This window comes from Xenopus laevis, chromosome 7S (assembly GCF_017654675.1).
Source record: "Xenopus laevis strain J_2021 chromosome 7S, Xenopus_laevis_v10.1, whole genome shotgun sequence".
Lineage (NCBI taxonomy): Eukaryota > Metazoa > Chordata > Amphibia > Anura > Pipidae > Xenopus > Xenopus laevis.
This window is the reverse complement of record NC_054384.1, coordinates 40,277,979-40,300,078: the sequence shown is the minus strand read 5'-3', so window position 1 is coordinate 40,300,078 and position 22,100 is coordinate 40,277,979. Positions and strand designations below refer to the sequence as shown.

The 22,100-nt window shown below is 39.5% G+C and overlaps 1 protein-coding gene across 1 annotated transcript in view; it reads left to right on the top strand.

Annotated features, from left to right (window-relative positions):
- Positions 1–22,100, top strand: part of tspan14.S (tetraspanin 14 S homeolog) — a 37,233-nt gene that overhangs the window by 5,265 nt on the left and 9,868 nt on the right. The window contains exons 2-4 of the mRNA XM_018239463.2: positions 5,631–5,724; positions 16,470–16,561; positions 19,129–19,179. Of these exons, the coding sequence (XP_018094952.1) occupies positions 16,481–16,561; positions 19,129–19,179 (132 nt within the window). The 5' untranslated portion in view covers positions 5,631–5,724; positions 16,470–16,480. The remainder of the gene's footprint in view (positions 1–5,630; positions 5,725–16,469; positions 16,562–19,128; positions 19,180–22,100) is intronic.

Below are 22,100 nucleotides of genomic sequence, written 5' to 3'. Positions count from 1 at the left end.
GCACCTCTTCTACTGTTTCCTCACTTTTCTCTTCTTTTCTCTTGTCTTTGACTTCTTCCCCTTTCCCTTTTTTTTTGTTTTTTTTATTATTATTTTTTCACTGGCTTGGAGTATAACTGAATCCTATTGAGGTTAGTTATTGCTATTTCTATCTCGGTACTATTGTATTAATTACCAGGTGAATATTAGTACTACATAGGCAAGTCATACTTCCAGTTTCACAGACCAAGACTGATTCTATCTAGTTGACGCCTAGATTAGTAACTGAGATAATGTGTTTCTATAATTGATCTGATGCTTTTGCTTCATTTCATTGTGCGCTATTTCTTTGACACACTTTGTATGAGAAATTATTGGATTCAATGTACTTGCTATGTGAATATTTTGTTCTTTCCTTTTTCTGTATATGATAATGCTTGTTTCTTAAATAAAGAATATATAAAAAAAAAAAAAAAAAAACAAAAAAAAAAAAAAAAAAAAAACAAATCACTCTGAGTGCCATCCTGCTTGGCGATTTATGTCCTAGCAGGCAGGGGAGGCAGTTCGGGAGATTAGTCGCCCCATACAAGAGAAGATTTGCCACTGTGCGACTAATCTCCCCGAATTGCAGCGTGTGACTCTGTCCTTAACCAAGTGAAGATAAGCATAATCCCTTTTATCAGCTCCTGTGTGTATTTGTACTGCATTGGTCTTTGCAGATTTTGGCAAAAACGTATGCAATAGATGTAACTTACTGTAGCAGCAGGGTATTATTGGGGATGTTTTGAATGTCACATGGGGTAGAATTTGGTGGTAATGGCAAATATTTCTTCCCTTGTGGTCTGTCTATCATGGTTCTTTGCTGCAATGGTCACCATTGCAATAAGCAGTGATAGGTACATATGGATGTTTTGACTACTGTTGTTTTCCACCAGATCATAGCAGCAGTTGAAGCTCCTTTGCTGTAAGCCTATGAAGACTGGCATCAAGTCACATGTGTTTATATTGTACTGCTGTGTAAGCAGCACTATACCTTTTACAGTATAACAATACATGTCACGAAAAATTATTTACAAAAAGAGGGCATTCAGTGTCAAACATAGTTTAAATTTGAGTAGACTTACCCAAATCAATGAGGGGTCCAGGTGCTCAAGCCCCAGACCTTCAGCTCAGGGAGGCAAACAAATGCAAATAGAAAAAAGGCTGGCACATTCCGGACCACACTGTTTATGCAGTAAAAAATATTTATTTAGGCAAAAAACATCACAGCAAAAAGCTATACGCGTTTCGTTCCTTAGAGGCACTTAATCACTATGATTAAGTGCCTCTAAGGCACGAAACGCGTAAGGCTTTTTGCTGTGATGTTTTTTTCCTAAATAAATACTTTTTTACTCCATCAACTTGTGGAGTGTGGTTTGGAATGTGCCAGCCTTTTTTGTATTTGCATAACAATACATTTTGTACAGAAAGGATCAAACACAGCAGTCAATAAAAATAAATATGCAAACGTGTATGGCCATTATTTCCTTAATGAGTGGTGATATAAACTTATATTTTTGTTTAAACATAATAGGGAAGTATTACAAAACATTCGTTAAAGTGGGGTTCCCCAACCTTTTATACCCATGAGCCACATTCAAATGTAAAAAGAGTCAGAGAGCAACACAAGCATGGAAAAAGTTCCTGGGGGTGCCAAATAAGGGTTCTGATTGGCTATTTTGTAGCACCTATGAAGACGGCATCCTACAGGAGGCTCTGTTTCGCTGTAAACCTGGTTGGGGAGCAACATGTTGCTCACAAGCCACTTGTTTGGAGACCACTGCATTAAAGGAACCATTGCAGACGGGGATATTATAAAGATCTGTGCAAAACTAATTGTACCCTCTTTCTGTATATGTAAAGAAAGTATTACACATTATTCTTAAAAAGCATCTAATGCAACAAATTGTATAGAGAGAGCCCCCATATATAGATTGTGTGGATCAATCCATGGATCGATAAGTAAATTATGTTCTTTGATAGTGGCAAGCATGTGGCTGGATAATGAAGCATTAGAACCAGTGCTTTAAGGCTGGGGTTACATAACACTGATTCTCTGCAGGCGGAGAATCCACGGCTCCTCTTCTCGTCTTCTGTGCTGCAGGCATGGTGGATTTCAGAGCGATATGCAAAATCTCACATTTCTGTGCAAAAGTCTACCGCGTCTGCTTGCAGTGGAGCAGAAGAGGTGCAGTAGATTCTCAGCCTGTGGAGACACACAGGCCAAGATCTGGGTCAAGTGGCCCTAGCCTACAGGAGAAAGATCCCAAATGGTTGGCACCCTCAGTGGTTATAATTGCTTACATGATACCCCAGACCAGTGCTCCTGTTAAATGAAAACTGCACTGGCCCAGGGTACTTCTCTAGAGGCTGAGCCACCACAATCTTCCTCCTCTCCTTTAGAAGTGATTTTGGGGAACTTTTGGCCCAAAATCTGTCTCAACACTTTTGGTGGTGTAGTATGGTATGTATCTGTCCAAAAGTGTATGTACAAAAGCACATACAAAAAGAAAGAACATGATAAGTTTCTTAATGTTTCAACTGAAATGTTTTATAATAGTTGGAGCAGTCAGATGGGTTATTGTAGTAAAGAATGGGTTTGTTTCTGTGGTGGAGGGCGGGGGTGAGAGGAAACAGCCTTGTTGCCAAAGTGGGGAGGAAGGAAGAATAAATGCAAAAAAAAAGCAAAGTTGATGATAAAAAGTGTGCAGTAAGAGAAAAATCTTAGCTATGGGGTTATTTACAAAAGTGATCAGTTGTTTGTTGTTAAGTCTGATGTTGTGGAAAGGATGCTACTCAGCAGATTCAGGAAGACTACAAATGTGTCTGAAAAATAGATTCTAATGTGTATCAATGTTTGTTTTTTGTTGTTGTGGTTTTTCTTTGTTTGCCTTTTGTGGTTAGTGTTGTAGTATGCATTGGGCATAGTTTAAACCAGCAAGGGTGGGTCTGCTTACCAGAGAATCTGTGCACCACCCTCAATGAAAATTTGGGGAACTTCAATACTGAGACAGACGTTTCTGCCTCAGTCTTCCTACAAAAAGCACTGTTTTCATGATTGGGGGTGACCTCTTACAAGAAACTGGTCTTTTGGGTACCTTCTTAAAACTAAACTACATTATTGTAGTTTGATTATGTTGAATGCGTATTTGGTGTGATGCGTAAACTATATGGAACATTTTGCTCTCCGACATGATGCACCTGTTGGAAAATAAATCTTATGGTGTCTGAAAGACTTTTCTTTCTCATTAAAATACAGGAGACTTTGAATTTTTCTTATCCAATTTACATTACAGCAGCAGCAAACAGATTTTGTAGCATCCCACAAAATCTTGTGCAGATGCGGACAAGATTTTGTGAGTAGGGTTGCCAACTGGCCGGTATTTTACCGGCTTGACTGGTAGAAATGATGGATGATCCCAATGTTATTAATAGGGAAAAAAGATAAATCTATAGGAAGGCCGGTATTTTTTTCCAGGAAAGGTGGCACCCTGTTTGCCAGTCATATAAACTTTTACATGTATGTTATGTGATCTAAGCCACACCTGTGTGTACCCAATCCTATTTGTCGAAATTGTGTGCGTAAGGAATTTTAGGATTAAGTACAAGGTACTGATTATCAAAGAGAAAAATCAAATAATTTTTTAAAAAGGTAATTATTTGCTTTAAATGGACTTGGGGGGAAATTACCTTTCTGTAATTAATATCTTTCTGTATAACAGTGCTAGTGGCACAACCCATTTATTATAATAATATTGTAATTTACCTGATACCCTGGGCCAGTACTTCTGAGCAAGCACCACAGAGAGAATGTCTTCTTCCATTTCTTCGTTCTTCAATGGCCTTGGCCTAGAGAGAGATACATGCACTGTTGAGTACATTTTTTTTTCTTAATTTTTTTTTAATTATTTGCTTTAAATTGACTTGGTGGGAAATGGCATTCCTGTAATTCAGAGCTTTCTGTATAACAGTGGCACTCCCCAGTGTTTATAGTAATATAGTAATTTACCTTGATACCCTGGGTCAGTACTTCTGAGCAAGCACTGCAGAGAGAATGTCTTCTTCCATTTCTTCTTTCTTCAATGGTCTTGACATAGAGAGACAGGTGTACTGTATGCTCACCCAGCACGAAAAAGGAATGAGAGCTTTGTGGTGCTTACTCAAAAGTTCCCAGGGCAAGTAACAGGAGCATGGGCCTGGGGCTAACGGATAAAGAAATCTCAGTGTTGGACTGCAGAGCTGTCAAGTCCCCCATTATTCCTGGAGTCACCTGAATTATGTGTCCTTCCCGTCACCCGAAATTTAGCTATTCCACCAGGCTTTTAGCTTAGAAAGTTTATGTGCGCAGTAAACATTCTGTGGCATTGGAATGGTATTTGAGACCACTCTCCTGCAGCACTGTGCTTCATGCGGTGCAGATTCCTTTGAGTTGACAGTTCTGGAACTGGGGTCTCAGGGGCCCCCCCACCCGAATAAGCATTGTCATGTGCAATCCAAGATTGACACATGCTCCTCCGTTAGAGAGCCTGAACCAAAAGTGGCATAGCCACCAAACTGCATTTCTAGAAAAGTGGTAGGTTATATAGATCAACACCACTGCTAAAATGCCGGTCTGAGGACACCAACCTTCATCTCATTTGCTCTCTAACCTATAATTTCAAGATGCCTCTGGCTATACTAGAGGTGAAAAAAAAAAGTTTTGATAAAATGTACTTGACTTCTAACTGACATTAGAAAGGAAATATACAGCTATATACACACTTTTTCAACATGACCAAAATAAATAGAATTTATGCTCTTTTCTGCAGTTGTTGGTTTCTGTTATCAGTGTGTGGCAGGCAGTTGCTGTGTAAAAATATGTATGGCATTTGTTATTCATACAGTTTATCTCTACCAGAAATTCCATTTTGCTTATCTGGAAATGTGTTCAGTGGTGGAGGTTCTCAGTTTTGTGAACTGGATAATTTTTTTAGAAGTCTTAATGAAAACAACCAGGTATTTAGTTTTCCATTGAACTAAACAGCTATATTAGATCTGCCTTTATTTCACTATTCGTGTTTTTGGGAACCTGAAGGATGATTTATAAAATGGATTGCCAGAATATTTTATCACATTTATTGACACTTTCCAGATATTTTCTGACAGTCACAAAAAATACACAAGTTTTACTTTACTTGGTATTCCTATGATCTATGTCAGAATGTTTTTTTGGCTGCGTTAAAAACAACCATACAGTGTTAAGTATCAGTGAAAGCCCTGCCAAATTTCTAACTAGGAAATTAAAAAGCAAAAACCTGTTTCTGATAGCTAAAGTTGTTTTGTAGCAATCGGGCAGAGGTTTGAATGTATAGCTTGTGTATTGTATTGTTCTTTCTATTCATCTTCCATTTTGACCCCAAAACTGTTCTCTGGATGATTCATTAGCAACCAGAAAGCAGTTCAATTTCTAAGCCTGCACTCAAACCTTATACTAGACAAAGAGTTTTTACCTCTATATTGAAAATAAATTAAATTGTCTTTGCAGTAAAAGCTAAAATTAATATTAATAATTTTAAATATGTTTTGCATTGAATTTCTTTCTTTTTTTTTTTTTTTTTTAATTCATTTGACAGATTCCACAACTCTTAAGAGAAGTAGCATTATGGAAGTATTGCAACCTTAGGAACCAGAAGATTCATCTCTCAGCTGTAACTCGGAACCATAGTGGTAGGTTGCCCTTTATAGCTAATCGCTTGATTGTGTACACCGCTTCTATATCATGGTGAGCATTAATAGATGAGCGGTATGTTGCAATGAATGACTGGTGCTAAAGGTGGCCATACATGCAGAGATCCACTCATTTGGCAAGGTCACCAAATGAGTCTCAATATCGATTTTTACTCCTTTTTTGTGATCACGCTTACTTTCGATGATGTCACTTCCTGTTTACAATGACGGCACTTCCTGATGGTCAGCGGGTCCGGGTTGCGGATAAGGTACTTGCGGGTCGGGTAGTGGGTCCAAGCAGGTAAGAATACAGGTTGCAGGTCTGGGTTGTGGGTACGGGTCGGATACGGGTTCCAAAAAATGGACCCGTGCAGGATAAACCAATGCAGTTGACTTGCTCTTGTGATATACTGTACCTGTCCATGATGTTGATTGATTATTAATCTGCCCCTTTGTGCCTGCTAAAAGAAAGTAGTTGCCTACCTTAGTAAGAGTATTTTCAGTGTTTCACAAGGTAGAATATAGGATGAAGGTGAGATTGTGGATTCAGGACATAATAGATAAACTTTTTCAGTCATTTTGAGGTTACTTGGGAGGGAAAATGTATTGTTTAAAGGGGATGTTCATCTGTATTATTATGTAGAGAGTGATATTAGTAGACAATTTGAAATTGGTTTTGATTTTTTATTACTTGTGGTTTTTATGTTATTTATCTTTTAATTCAGCATTTGGTAGAACTAGAAACCGAAAGGCACATTCACACCAGTGCAATTACCAACCGTAACCAATCAACACGTGGTTTTAATTCATGTACTACCAGTTAGAAAATGAAAGGAGAACTACACTGGTGCAGTTTGGCACCTATTTTTGAAAATCAGCCCTTGAAATATTAAGTGCTCGTTTCACATTGCAAGTGTACTTATTTGCATGCTTTTTACTGTTTGCAACTCAATTACATGATGCATAACATTGTCTGATTGCAGAAGGGCAATTTTTGTGGAATGCTGTGAAAACACCTTAAAATATTGTTTGCAAAATGGCAATTATGCTGATGGTTTTTAAACTATACTTTCTTTAAAGGAGAATTAAACCCTTAAAAAATATGTCTGTACATGTAACTTTGACTCTCACATGCTTGATGAGCTCTGGTCAGCTGCTGAGAAGCTAAGTGTAGGGGTTGTTGCTTATTATCAAGCAGGAAAGAGGCTGGCCAGTCAAATAAGCTGACGGCACAAGACTGATAATTAATTTTTCTGAGCTGCCATGTAATGGGAGTCTTAATAATCGCCTTTATATTGTGACTTTTATGGTCTATTTATACAGCACATTGTGATTTGGTCCTTAAACGTTAACTATACCCCTTGAACAATGTAGGTCTCTATAAAAAGATATTGCATAAAACAGTTCATGTGCAAAACCCTGCTTCATGCAAATAAACCATTTTCATAATAATATACTACTTTAGTACTATGTGCCATTGGGTAATCATAAATCGAAAATTGCCATTTTAAAAAATAAGGGCCGCCCCCTGGGATTGTATGATTCACAGTGCGCACAAATAAACCTTACATGTTGGGTCACATGAGCCAATAAAAAGACAGAATTCCGTCCACACTTCTTCCTGTTACAGTTAGTGCTGTAGTATTTCTGGTCACATGATCTCTGAGGCAGCACACAGACCATCATGAAATGGTGGTTCAAGGCAAGAGATGTAAAAGGGCAATATTTACTTAAATATATATATACCAGTTTGTTAAGATTCTTTAATGTCACTAATATGATATAAACTGTCTGCTTAAATATTAATTTTGAGGTTATAGTTTTCCTTTAGTAATAGTAGCAAAGAGCTGTGCTGACAACCAGCAGAAAAGGAGATACTGGGGGAATAATTAAAGGTTCATATCTTCGCTGCTAAAGGGCTATGTTGACTTTGGATGGTAACATAACCCCAAAACATAATGTGCAGCATTTCTACCCTACTTCTTTGTTACACTTTTTTTTCTTCCCTAATTCAGGCAACATTGTGTTTACTAATAAGCCACAAACCCTCCCAAGAATGGAGCTTATATTGTGAAAACTTAATTTCAGTTATTGCTTAAGAATGTTCTTGCTCTCTGTTGTGTAAAAGACTTGTTGCGATGAGTTATTTATTTTTATACCTCATGTAGTTGTTCTAGTGATAAAGCCAGCATGACCATTTCTTGAACTGTTGGCTAAATTTTGACTGTAAATGTCAGTTGTTTTATAATTCGTGTCCACATGAAATAGTTTTTTCATGTAATTAACCATGCCAATTTCTGTATTTAGGCTATGGGCACAAGGCGAAAGACTCGACTCCTCTCGGCCTGTAAAAAATTATGCAGACTGAGAGCAGCAAAGCTTGTGTGCCCATAGCCTTAATGTTCAGTTTGAGACACGCAACCAGATGCTATTACCTTGGCATGTAATGTTCGAGAGTTTTTATTTTACTATTATCCTTTTATTTGTATAGCGCTGAGTTACCAAAATGACCGTTAAGGCTAAAGGATTTTCTGACTTAAGATGACGAGATTTATTAGATTAAATTGCCTTAAGAACACTTAAAGTTAAATGGGATGTTCGCCTTTTGCAAACTAATTGTTATAGTAGGCAAAACAATCATATTTGGTTTAATGTTTAAATGATCTTGTAAGAAAATTACCTGTGCGGCGGGGACGCCCGCCGCATGGTACTTAGCTCCAGCGCCATGTTGTTTCTAAGGCGCGCACCTCTTATAGGCGCTGGCTTGTTTGTGCCAGCGCGTTTTTGCGCACGTTTTGGCGCAAATTTTGAAAGCTATTTAAGGCCCATTCAGTGTACAGCCCCTTGCCCGTGATAGAACTTGTTCTAGTGGTTTTCCTGAGCCTTGTGCGTTTGTCTTGAAATTTCTGATCTGATTATCCGTGTTTGACTTTGCTTGTTCCTGACTACTCTCCAATCTGTATCCTGACCCTTGCCTGCCTACGAAAACTCTCCTGCTTAACCCCTTGATTGACTACCTGGTTTTGACCCTTGCCTGCCTGACGATTCTGATATCCGCCTGCCTTGACCCAGCCTGTCTGACGATCCACTTGCCTAATCCTCTTGTACTGTGACCTTCGGCCCAAAAGACTCTGCTTCCAGCCGTGCCCCTTTGCCAGCCAGAACATCTCGCCTTGTACCCCTCGTTAAGGTGGCACCCAATTAAGCTGAGGGCTCCTCCCGAAGCCCAACGGTGGTCACACTACTGGTGAAGCCGAGCCGAGACCAGGGTGCTTGGCACTTGTTCTGGTATTGGGTGCCGGCCGTGACAGATCTTTTTTGTAGACTTAGGGAGTTACTTACTAAACTCCGAATGCAAAAATCCTGATGTTTGTTTTTATTATTAAATCTGACTTTTAAAAAATCCAAAATTTTTCAGAATTTATTAAACCCTGAGGATGGAAAGTCAGAAAATCTGGCATCTCAGACCTGTCAAGGTTGCATATACGTCAATGGGAAAAGTCCCAATGATTTTTTGATTAGCGCTGGGTTTCCTGCAATACCCAGGAGTTTTCAGGCAAAAAGCATAAGAAATATGAGTTTTCGGGTGAAAAATCTGAAAAATAGTTAAAACCTGATTTTTTTTCCCCACAAACCAGGGTGGATTTGATCGGAGTTTGCAGCAGTTAATGTTGATATAAAATCAGACTTGGATAAATAACCCCCGTAAAGTATTCAGATCAAAATTACAGAAAGACCCTTTTATCTGGAAAACCCCAGGTCCCCCAGCATTACAAATAACCGGTCCCATACCTGTATTTCACAATGTTCGCATCCTATTAACCATTACGAATTGCATTAGAGGAGATACTGTTTATCTCTGTAAGGTTACACTAAATCAGGGGAAGGGGAGACTTTAAAGGAGTTATTTACTAAAGTCCAAAAAGGAGAAGGAGAAAAAAAACATTTTTTTGGGGGAAAAAAGCCTAGAATTTTTCGAGATTTATTATACCCCGAGGCTGCTAAAAGTCCAATCTGAAAATACTCCACCTCAAAACTGCCAAGGTCATGTAGAAATCAATGACAGATGTCCCTTTTAAAATCAAAAGATATCATTATCTGTGCTGGGTTTCACACGTTAATCTGGAAAGAAACGTACGATTCAGATTTTTTTCATGATTTTAAGGAGTCTTTTTCCCGCACCAGATTTTTTTCAAGTTAATCTATTGATAAATAAGGTAAAAATGTTAACAGGAGTTTGATCTAAGTCAATTTACTTAAATACTGAGAAATTTTTGGATTTTAGTATATAACCCCTTTAATGTGTCTGGTGAGGGGTTCCATACGTTTCAGTAATTCAGTATACGCCAGCACAATTCATTATTCATTTATATAGAGGAGAACTCCAATGTAAAAACCATATTAATAAGGAAGCCACATGCATGTCTAATGGCACTTCATTTTCATGTTTGTGGCTGACTACCCTAGTTTCAATGTAGCTGTTTAATGTTGTTGAACGTCTGTCATTGCCAGTTATGTTTATAAAATATACCTCATGGTATATTCCATCGGTATAAACTGCATAACCTGTCAAACTCAAATCTTCAGCAATGCTAGGGGATTTTTTTTTTTTTTTCTTTTTCTTTCAATAGTTTTTATTGAAATGATTTCCAACAAAAGGAGGGGGATACAGAAGAAAGAAAGGGGGAGGGGTATAAAGCAAAACAATGGGAGAAAAATTACAAAATAAATAAAGGTGAGGGGATGCCACACATTGGTTGCATAGAAATATCAACATTCACGTAACATGGCATCACCGAACAATTACACGCTATGAAGTATAAAATGCCTTACAGCAGTATGTGGTATCGGAAAGTCAAAGAGTATAGGGACTACCCATTGTCTAGATTTACCACAGTAAGTACTCCAATATATTACTGTTGCACATCAAATCGAGTGGTCATCACATGGAATGGTGTATTGATTTTTAGGACGAAATAGTCAGGTTCCTAAAAATATTTAATGAGTATCTAGCACTTTAGCATGTACCCTGGCTATGTTGTTTATATGTGTCTGAGTCTCTAAATAGGAACCATCGTAGCCATGTGTCCCTAAAGGATTGATTTTGTCGTTCAGTTCTAGCTGAGAATTCCTCAAATTTTGCCAGTTCGTTTACCTTACCTAGCCATTCCGTAAAGGAGGGGGAGGTGGTCGTCTTCCATCTACTTGGGATAAGAATTTTAGCAGCGTTAAGCAGACATCTTTCTAAGGCAGAATCTGGTGGTATCTCGGACTGGTCTATTGCAAGATTCAGTAAGGAATGGGCTGGGGTACGCATTCTGTAAAGTGTGCTCCTTCGAATCCTAGGTGGCTTATTATTCCATACAAATTTAAAGATAGATTGAAAGGATTTGAGGCAGGATGAAGGAAAAGGCAAAGGTAGACATTGGAACAGGTACAGGAGCCTCGGCATCACATTCATTTTGATCACATTGATTTTCCCTAACCAAGAAATAGGTTGTTTGGCCCAGAATACCAAATCTTTTTTAAATTTTGTGTGAATCGTCTTGGCGTTAACCGCGACCCATTCTTTGTAATCTTTTGTGATTTGAATTCCCAGGTAGGTGATGGACCTGTTGGCCCACGTATATGAAAAATTTTGAGAGAGTCCTTGTATTGTGTGTGACGGGATAGAAATATTAAGGGCCATGGATTTAGTATAATTAATTTTGAAATTACTAATCTTACTGTAGACAGTGAGAAGACTGTTTAAATTAGGTAGCGAGATCAGAGGGTTGGTCACAAAAAAGAGCAGATCATCGGCATAGGCCGCTATTTTGTACTGCTTTTGCTTAATTTGTATTCCAGAGATGTCAGGGTGGAGTCGGACTTGCGTAAGGAAGGGTTCCAATGCTAGTATGAAAAGAGTGGGGGAAAGCGGACATCCTTGTCTGGTGCCGTTCCTGATATCTATGTAGTTAGAGAGAGTACCATTCACCTTCACCCTGGCAGCCGGTCCATCATATAAAGTTTCTACCCAGTGGCAGAGGCGGGGCCCGAATCCATATTCCATAATGCACCTGAACATATAAGGCCAGCTCACCCTATCAAATGCCTTTTCGGCATCTGTGGAGAGCAGCATGAGAGGAATCTGTTTTATCTTGGAATAATGGAGTAGGTTAATTAATTTATTGATGTTATCCCTTGATTCCCGTCCTGGGACAAATCCAGCCTGATCCAAATGTATTAATTTCCCTAGATACATCTGGAACCGCTTAGCCAGGATCTTAGCCAGGAGTTTTATATCCGCATTAATAAGAGAAATAGGGCGATAACTGCCGGGGTCTTCAGGATTCTTATTAGGCTTGAGCAAAAGCGAAATGTGTGCCTCTAGGGACTGTTTAGAAAATTTTGCTTGGTTCTGTAAGCTATTAAACGCGGTAGTCAGGAAAGGCACCAGGAGGTCTGCACATTCCTTGTAGTACAAGGTTTTGAAGCCATCCGGTCCTGGACTCTTGCCCGTAGGCGAAGCACTTATTGCTGATCTCACCTCATCTTCTGTAATGTCAGTTTCTAAGGATTGTCTCTGGTCCATAGAGAGCTTTGGCAGAGGTACCTTGCTAAGGAAATTAGTAATGGTTGTGTCCGCAGATACATCCGTCGCAGCTTTCACACTCTCTAGCTGGTAAAGTGCTTTATAGTAGTTCTGGAATTAATTCGCTATTTGGGGTGTGCGAAGTACCTTCCCTCCTATCTTAGGTTTTATACAGTAAATGTGATTTTGGGTAGCTTGCGAACGTAGAAGGCGGGCTAACAGCTTGCCGCATTTATCTCCGTGTTCATAGAAATAATGTTTCATTCTTGTGATCACTTTTTCCACATAAAAACCGTGAATATCCGAAAGTTCTTTTCGCAAGTCTGCAAGTGTTTGTATTATCTCAGGTGAGGGTTTGTTTTTGCAGAGCATCTCTGTGTTCCGAATTTGGTCCATCAATGCATTGTAATGTGTCGTACGCGCTCGCTTTCTGCGGGAGCCTAGTTGTATTAGAATACCTCGTATGTAGCATTTGTGTGCTTCCCAAACAGTCATGGGGCTGACTTCATTGTTGTCATTATTCTTAAAATAATCCTTCAGTGCCTGTTTTAATTCAAGTAAGGTGGAGGTCTCTTTTAGGGCTGATTCATTCAATCTCCAGGTATTATATACACCAGAGTTGCTCCCGATCGCCATATCTAAGGTAATGGGTGCGTGGTCCGTCCATGACCGGGTGTGGATGTCTGCCCTTTCTATCTTGTCGAGGTAATGTTGCGACACAAACAGGTAGTCGATTCTCGTATATCGGGTGTGCCGCGCGGAATAGAACATGTAATCTCTTTCTTGAGGCTTTAGTAATCTCCATGCATCCACTAACTGCCATTGATGTAACATATGTGTGATCTTTTTAAGGGTTTTCGCTGCTGTGCTGGTCGTGCCTACGGAACAATCAAGATGAGGTTCAAGGGGAGCATTGAAGTCACCACCTAAGATCAGAAGGCCTTCCGAGAAACCTTGTAGGGTCTCTAATATACGGTTGAGTTCCACGTCTTGGTTCTCATTTGGGAGATATATAGCAGCCAAGGTTATTGTTTGCGAATCTACAGTACCTTTAACAAACATGTATCTGCCTTTAGTATCAGCCTTGGAGGCGGTTACCTTTAGAGGGAAGTTCTTTGCGAGTAGTATGGCTACCCCTTTGGTTTTGGTCTGTTGCGGATGACTGTGGTAGATAGTGGGGTAATATTTATTGGACCATTTCGGGACATTAGAGCATTTGAAGTGCGTCTCCTCTATGAATGCTATTTGAGCTTTGTGTCGTCGGAGTGTTGCTGACAGTAATATTCTCTTCTGGGGGGAGTTCAATCCATTTACATTTAGGTTAAGTACTCTCATCACTGTGTTGCCTAAAACAGGCGTGGTGTCACCGTTTCTTGCCATACCGTTGTGTGGTGTAAAAGAGAGAAGAACAAGGAGGATCGATATAAAGGGAGGGGAAGTGGTGAACAGAAATGAGGAAGGGACAAGAATGGAGTTAGAGGAGGTATTAAAAAAAAAAAAAAAAAAGGGGGGGGGGGAGAGGGCTAGAGTGGTTAGGGAGAGATCTAGAGAGGAAGGCGAGTGAAGGGAAAAATTGACAGACGAGGTAAGGGAAGAGTGGAGGGTTTGAGGGTATAGGAATAGGGTTAAGGTAGGAGGGGGCCCCTAATGAAAGTAGGGGTAAAGGTTATTCGCTCCTGCTCGTGGAAAGTGACAGAGATCACTTCCACGTAGTGAACAATCAAAGAGCGAGGCTACTGGGGGGTAGTAGTAACAGGCGGACTTGTGCAGGTGTGGCTCCGGCTTCTTCATGCCCATAGGTGTCTATCTCCCAATACTGGGTGGGACCAGAAAACATCGGCCTATCCTATGAGTCCAGAAGGTGATTCTAAGGATGTAAATCATTCCTCAAGTAAATTCCTCCAGCCCGGATAACTCAAGAAACTCCTTGATGTCCTATGCGACAGATTCTGCCTATCTGGGTTCGGGCATACTAAACAGGATTTAACCCTGAAATGGCCTGCTATCGGTGTCATCCCCAGGCGTGGGTTACTGGGGCAGGATGGTAGTGGTTATCTATGCCATTTCGCTAACTGTCACCAACATAGTTAGAACCTAGCCACAAAAACAAATATATCAGCACTGCATGTTAACATTATAAAGATATATGTAATAAGAACTTAGTAAGTGTCACAGGTAATGCATCAACAGAAAAGAGTACCCAGTGAGAATGAGTCAGCAGAGCCAAAGGATCATTAATATGTAAAACAAGACCAAAGAAACAGAGTCACGATCAACTGAGCAGTTTTCCAAGCAAAACATGTTAAACTGTGCGAACTGTGCCAAAACCTTATCAGCGGAAGTAAGGTTAGCCTTGTGTCAGTCTTACGGTGCAAGAAGGAACAACATTACCGTACGGAAATCAGCGCTTTGTGAGCGTAGGACGGTCGATGCCATAAATAAAATTAGACCAACCGGTGACGTCCGGTAGCGGTATGCCAAGTGCTGTGCTGAATCTCCCGGCCTCTCCTGGTTCCCGGAGATGATACCAGCAACCGTCACAGCGCGCCAATAGCGCGAATGGATGGGCCCACTTGTAAGGTATCTTGTGCGATCTTAGCGACTCGGTCAGATCTTTCAGGAGGCGTCGTTGCTGTATGGTAGAATAGGCCAGATCCTGGTACAACTCGATCCGGTCTTCCTCTATTTTCAGGTCCCCGATTTCACTGGCCTTCCGGAGGATATCTTCCTTCTGGCTGTAATGGTGCATACAACACAGCACATCACGGGGTTTACCAGCTCTGGCTGTCGCGACTCGGTGGAACCTATCGATGCGGAGCGCTGCATCTTTATCTAGGCCCAATAATTGACGAAGTCCTCCATAAGATGGCGCGCCTCTGGCGTCTCCACATCCTCTGGTATCCCTCTGATCCTAATATTGCAGCGACGGCTCCTGTTTTCGGCATCTTCAGCAGCTTTTTTCAAGAAAAGGAGCTGCTGGTCGTGTGAATCGAGCCGATCAGATAATTTCAGCGAAGTAGCTTGCAGATCCGCTTGTGTTTTTTCCAGAGAGGAAAACTTGTGGGTAAGAGTGGTCAGTTCAGTTTGTATAACGGACACTTCTTGCTTAAGCGTGGACCGTATATCCGTGAGGAGTCTGGCCAAATCTGCTTTATTCGGCAAGTCCAAAAGGAGATTTTGTAAGTCCTTAGGGTCTGGTAGCTCCTCAGATTGTGTCAATGACGCAGGTTGTAATTCCTCGTCAGCCATATTGGTTTCAACAGGTTCGGTCATATCACCTTGCGATTTCCCGAAAAATTCCTCTATGTCTTTGGTTCTTTTGACACTCGCTTGTTTGGGAGTGGGTCCAGGTGTCGGGGCTTTAGTATTTTTGCCCATTTTGCTGTTCCTGGTCGTCATATGCTGTAGTTGAGGCAAGAAGGAACCGGAGCTCAGTAATGTGCGACCTGCTCAGTGCGCCATCAAACCACGCCCCCCCTAGGGGATTTTATTACATAATAATATTGTTCCTTTATTGCTTGTTATGAAATAGATCTGATTTGCCTGCGTTCCATGTTATTTTTTCCTCCACTTCATGTTTTCTGCATAGACCGTTTGTTGCAGTTCGCAATATGAAATAGTTTGCTTGTAATAAGCACACTTCAGCGATAAATAGGAAATGAACTGCTTATGGCACACCATACCGACTATGGCTGACCAGGGTTACAGAATTACATTGTACTGAGTTGAAATCCCTGAAAGGTTATGGCCATACTGATCAGTATTAAGTTTATATTGAATAATTTGGCATCATTGTCCCCCTTCCTTCCTCATTTTACTCTCGAGTGGATATTTCTTTATAATAGAATAATCTCTCACTACTTTGTACACTCACGGCTTCCTTCCTGCAACGGTGTTCTGCCTGTTTTCTTTTTTTTTAGCAGAAATGAGAAATAATGCAAAAAAGAAGGTGACGTCTGTGTCAAAATACAGTCAAACCCAATTTTATGTTCATATAAATTGCAAAGTTGCTCAGAATTACATATTTCTGTCAAGCTTCCTTTTAATTTCTCACAATAAAATGTTATTTCCACTGGGAAGATATTTTTTTTAACAAAATGGTAAATTAATGATGCTGCTGTCTTTTTGAGACATTTTCTGCATAATCCAGTCTCTTTTCCTGTCATTGCAGGAGCAGCAACCATGCACTACTACCGGTACAGCACTGCAGAAGTCAGCTGTTGTTATAAGTACCTCCTGTTCAGCTACAATATCATATTCTGGGTTTGTTTTTTCCATTATTTTAAATATGTATACTGTTTAAATAACTTATACTTTGTTGTCAAAATAGTTTCTAATCAAGCTGGCCAAAAACACACAAAACATATGATTTAGCTTCAAATGTGGACTTTCAAACAAATTGCTTTCCATGAGTTAAAATGACTTGTTTCTAAAATCTTGTGTATTCAAAGTGGATACATCATTCTTGTAATAATTCAGTAAGATGTAGTAGATGTTTAAACAAAATGTGAAAGGTAAGATATATGGTAGCACTAGGTTGAATATAAATTTATTACAAGTTTACAATTAGTTAAAAAAATAAATAAATTCTGGATGGCTAGTAGTACTTTTGAATGCAAGGTGTTATTAGGTGTCTTTTATGGGTGTCCCTTTTTAGTTCAGTGTAGCAATGGATGTTTTAAAGGAACAGTAACACCAAAAAATGAAAGTGATTTAAAGTGATGAAAATATGATTGTGCACTAGTAAAACTGGTGTGTTTGCTTCCAAAACTCTACAATGGTTTATATAAACAAGCTGCTGTGTACCTATGGGGGCAGCCATTCAAAATTAAATGAAAAAGGAGAAAAGGCACATGAGACACAGCAGCACCATACTGCAAAGCTACTCTAAGGGGCACATTTACTAAGGGTCGAATATCGAGGGTTAATTAACCCTTGATATTTGACCATCGAAGTAAAATCCTTCGACATCGAAGCCGAAGGCTTTACCGCAAATATTTCGATTGAACGGTCGAAGGAAAAATCGTTTGATCGAATGATTAAATCCTTCGAATCGAACGATTTGAAGGATTTTAATCCATTGATCGAACAATTTTCCTTAGATCAAAAAAAGCTTAGAAAGCTTATGGGGAAGGTCCCCATCGGCTAACATTGTAGCTCGGTAGGTTTAAAGTGCCGAAGTAGGTAGTCGAAATCTTTCTTAAAGAGACAGTACTTAGACTATCGAATAGTCTAACGATTTTTAGTTTGAATCGTTCGTTTCGAAGGTCGAAGTAGCCTATTCGATGGGCGAAGTACCCAAAAAAAACCTTCGAAATTCGAAGTTTTTTAACTTCGAATTCTTCACTCGAGCTTAGTAAATGTGCCCCTAAATGTAGTGTTTTTAATGAAAAGCTTGAAATATAGCCCCATTTTATAACACCCTAAATATAAATGCCTGGAGCCTACTGAACAGTGATGCCCAATATACATCTGCCAAACTATGTAAAGCCAAAAGAACTAGTAATCAAGTGGAAAGCAGAATGCAATAAAATCACTAATATCCACTCAAAGCAATATTTATTTGTGTTTTTTTGTTTGCCTATTGTAATTGGCTTTCAATCATAGTTAAAATAGTTGTTTTTTCAGGCACAAAAACCTTGATGCAGTTTAAAAAAAAATAAATTATATGGGTGTGTGTGTACACTTGGCAAACTGTGCATGTATTTGTGAGCTCGCTGAAAGTGTGAACCCCCTCCCGTCTCCCTAAAATGTGCATGTGTAAATGTAAGTGTATAGTTGTGTTTCAAAAGTGTGTGTCACTTGTGAAACAGGCAGGCAGGTAGGAGGCACAGGAGAACTGATGCAGCAGGAGGAAGTGTGTCATCAAGGTAAGGGATCCAGTGACGGTAATCTTAGCGGGACAGGTTGTATAGGCAGTAGCAAACACACAATTTCCATGTGTCAGCTGCTGTCTAGGGGCGGCTAGGCAATCATGTCAATCAAAGAGGCAACCTACCCGAAACCTACCCAAAACATTGTTTACAACTGAGCTTATCTGTTATCCTGTGCCTTTTCTCCCTTTTCAGCGTTGACAAGCAGCTTGTTTATATAAATGATTGTAGAGTTTCTAAATCGAACACACCAGTTTTAACAGTACAGTTTAATAGTACATTATATTTGCATTACTTTAAAAGACTGTTACTGTTTCTTTAAACAAGTGGACTGATTTTCCTAGGCCCACGTTTTACAGAGGCAACAGGGACAGACTTCTCAGTTACTGATATTTCACACAAGGCAGGATTTTAACCTTAGGGAAACACTGGACTGTGGACACTATAGAATTTAAGATCTTTGGCAGACAGTCACTTCCCCTAATGCACAACTGATGGTATGATCTAGATCTGTTGATAAAATGCTACAAATCATAGTTTCTATGATCTGCAGCACTTCTGGGTGGGGAGCATCACCCTTTTTGTTCCTTAGCCCTTACACAATGAGTGCCCCGGACAAAGCTGACACTTTTTCTTATTTAAGAAAAATGCTTAGGGAAAAATACCTCAACTAACAAAGTGCTTTTTGCCCGAAACCCCCAAGTACTGGGCATTTAATAAATAACATTTAAGAAAAGCAGTATTTTAGAGCCTTGTTACAGAAGTGAAAATACACAAAAACTCAGGCAGATTTAACTAGTCATATGTAACTTAAGTTACCCTTTCTCTCCAGAAAATGTATTTGCTTAGTGCAAATAAAATGTAAAATTCTGCTAAGAAGGTTACGGCATATTCTGTTACTTTCTTACTTACTGCATTTATTGAGATTCTCTAACAATTGTTTTATTTACGTCCTAGTTATCTGGAATGGTTCTATTAGGAGTTGGTTTGTGGGCATGGAGTGAAAAAGTAAGTATCACATTATATTGCCTTTGTGTACCTAAATATCAAATTAGGAAATCTTTACTTGGTTGTTAATGAATCTTTCTCTTATTTCTCTCCATTATCCTAACAAGTCCAGAACTGTATATGAAGTTTTTCATTCATCCACTTTTGGATATATCTAGCTGTGGTTTAAAGTAATCAGATTTGCTGAGCAATCTTATAAATCATTTCAACACTAATGCAAACAGCTTCTTCAGTTCAGCTTTGTGGAAGGGAATTCTGCATTTAAACCCTTACTAATAATATAATGGCCACTGTGCAGTGGAATCATGAAATGTATTGAGGCAGGTGTTAAAATAACTAAAAAATGGGAATGACTATAAAAATCACCATCAACTGTTCAATGAGGTACAGGTTATTTGGTTACATGACTGGGACTGTAAACTGTGAAACATAGTTACATAGTTAAATCGGGTTGAAAAAACTCAAAGTCCTTAAAGTTCAACCCCTCCAAATGAAAACCTAGCATCCATAAACACACCCCTTCCATACTTTTAGATAAATTATATATACCCATACCTACAGTTGTGCTCATAAGTTTACATACCCTGGCAGAAGTTATGATTTCTTAACGATTTTTCAGAGAATATGAATGATAACACAAAAGCATTTCTTTCACTCATGGTTAGTAGTTGGCTGAAGCCATTTATTGTCAAACAGCTGTGTTTTTTTAAATCATGATCACTACAGAAACTACTCAAATGACCCTGATCAAAAGTTTACATACCCAAGTTCTTAATACCGTGTATTGCCCCTTTAACATCAATGACAGCTTGAACTCTTTTGTGGTAGTTGTTGATGAGGCTCTTTATCTTCTCAGACCATAAAAATGCCCACTCTTCATGGCAAAAAGCCACCAGTTCCCATAAATTCTTTTGCTGTCTTGCATGAACTGCACGTTTGAGGTCTCCCCAGAGTGGCTCAATGATATTGAGGTCAGGAGACTGAAGGTCTTCCATCTAATATTTATTTTGTCATTAGTACCGACATGCCCAGCCCCACTAAATATTTTGTCTACCTGATCAACCACATGCCAATCCCCAGCACCAGGTAGACCAGGTAGCGATCCGGACGGCAGATTACCCTATCCACTTTCCTAATAATTGAATCCCCTAAAACCGCAATCTGCTTGGGCCTGACTCTGCTCTCCTCCCCACCACTACTAGAGAAACTGGTCTCCCGTCAGTTCGAGAGATCGGCCCCACGTAGTACAGGTATGGGACCTGGGGTTTTCCGGATAACGGATCTTTCCATAATTTGGGTCATCATGCCTTAAGTCTACTAGAAATTCATGCAAATATTAAATAAACCCAATAGGCTGGTTTTGCTTCCAATAAGGATTAATTATATCTTAGTTGGGATCAAGTACAAGCAACTGTTTTATTATTACACAGAAAAAGGAAATCATTTTTAAAAATTTGGATTATTTGGATAAAATGGAGTCTATTCCGTAATTCGGAGCTTTCTGGATATCGGGTTCCGGATAAGGGATCCTATACCTGTATTGCCAATACAGAGTTTATACTCCCATCATCATCGCACAATCTGGCAAATTTGTTGTGATGTATAAGCTCTGGATCAGCCTCCATTTTCCTTTTGCCCACCTTAGATTTTCTAACTGTCACCCAGCTAGCTGCCTCAATATCCTGCTGATGTTCTGTTCCCCCCCAAACTATCTGACCTCACTAGGTCCTGCTCAGTGAGCAAGAGACTGATTTCAAGATTGTCAATTGACCGCAGTGTTGCAATTTGTTGCTCGAGTGCTCTAACTCAAGCCTCCAAAGTGGCAATTTGCTCACAACTAGGGATGCACTGAATCCAGGATTCGGTTCAGGATTTGGCCAGGATTCTGCCTTTTTCAGCAAGATTCGGCCGAATCCTTCTGCCCAGCCGAATCTGAATCCTAATTTGCATATGCAAATTAGGGTTCGGTATTCGGCCAAATCTTTTGCGAAGGATTCAAGGGTTTACCCGAATCCAAAATAGTGGATTCGGTACATCCCTACTGACAACCACCACAGAGGTAAGCATTTTGGATCTCTTGTTCCAAATCTGTATACATATGGCAGAATGTGCACTGGGTCAGACCTTCAATCTTGCTAGCACTCATTATCCCAGTTATAGATCAAAACAGGAATAAAAGAAAAAATAGTGTTTAGAACAAACTTTTGACCTAGTTTGAACCTCCTTTAGTTTAAAACTCCTATGTTTGCAACTCCACTTACAGATCCCCCACTTAAATAGCAAACAATTAAGAGCAGCTATCCTTTTCCACAAGGATAAAGAAAAGGATGGCTGGAGCTTCTGTCAAATTTCCATGTCAGATGGTTTGGTCATAGTAAGCTACCAAATGTTGAAAAATGTCTGACATCTGTCCCCCATAATTGGCATAGCCCCCTACAAGCAGCTTGCTATTTAACAAGCATTCAAGTTGTGCTTGAATCTTACACAGGTAATATCACATTGCAGCTAATGGTAGGACATTTCTGACAATATTTGAGTTGAAAAAATATGTAATTTTCACAGCTAATACTACCCTAAGCCAACACTCTGAAACAACTGATAAAAAAAAAAATCCAAAAGATGTCCAAAAAAAGTCCAAAAGATGACAGATTGTAAGCTAGGAGTAGTAGCTGTGCCACCAGTATTTCTAAGTAACAGCTTACAGCAGCAAAGTGATATCACTTGCCTCTATGTCAATATAATATTATTTTGGCATCAAAACAATGCCCAAACCCCAATCAGTCTGGAAGTGATATTAAACGGATACTGTCATGGGAAAAAACATTTTTTTCAAAATGAATCTGTTAATAATGCTGCTCCAGCAGAATTTTACGCTGAAATCCATTTCTCAAAAGAGCAAACAGATTTTTTTATATTCAATT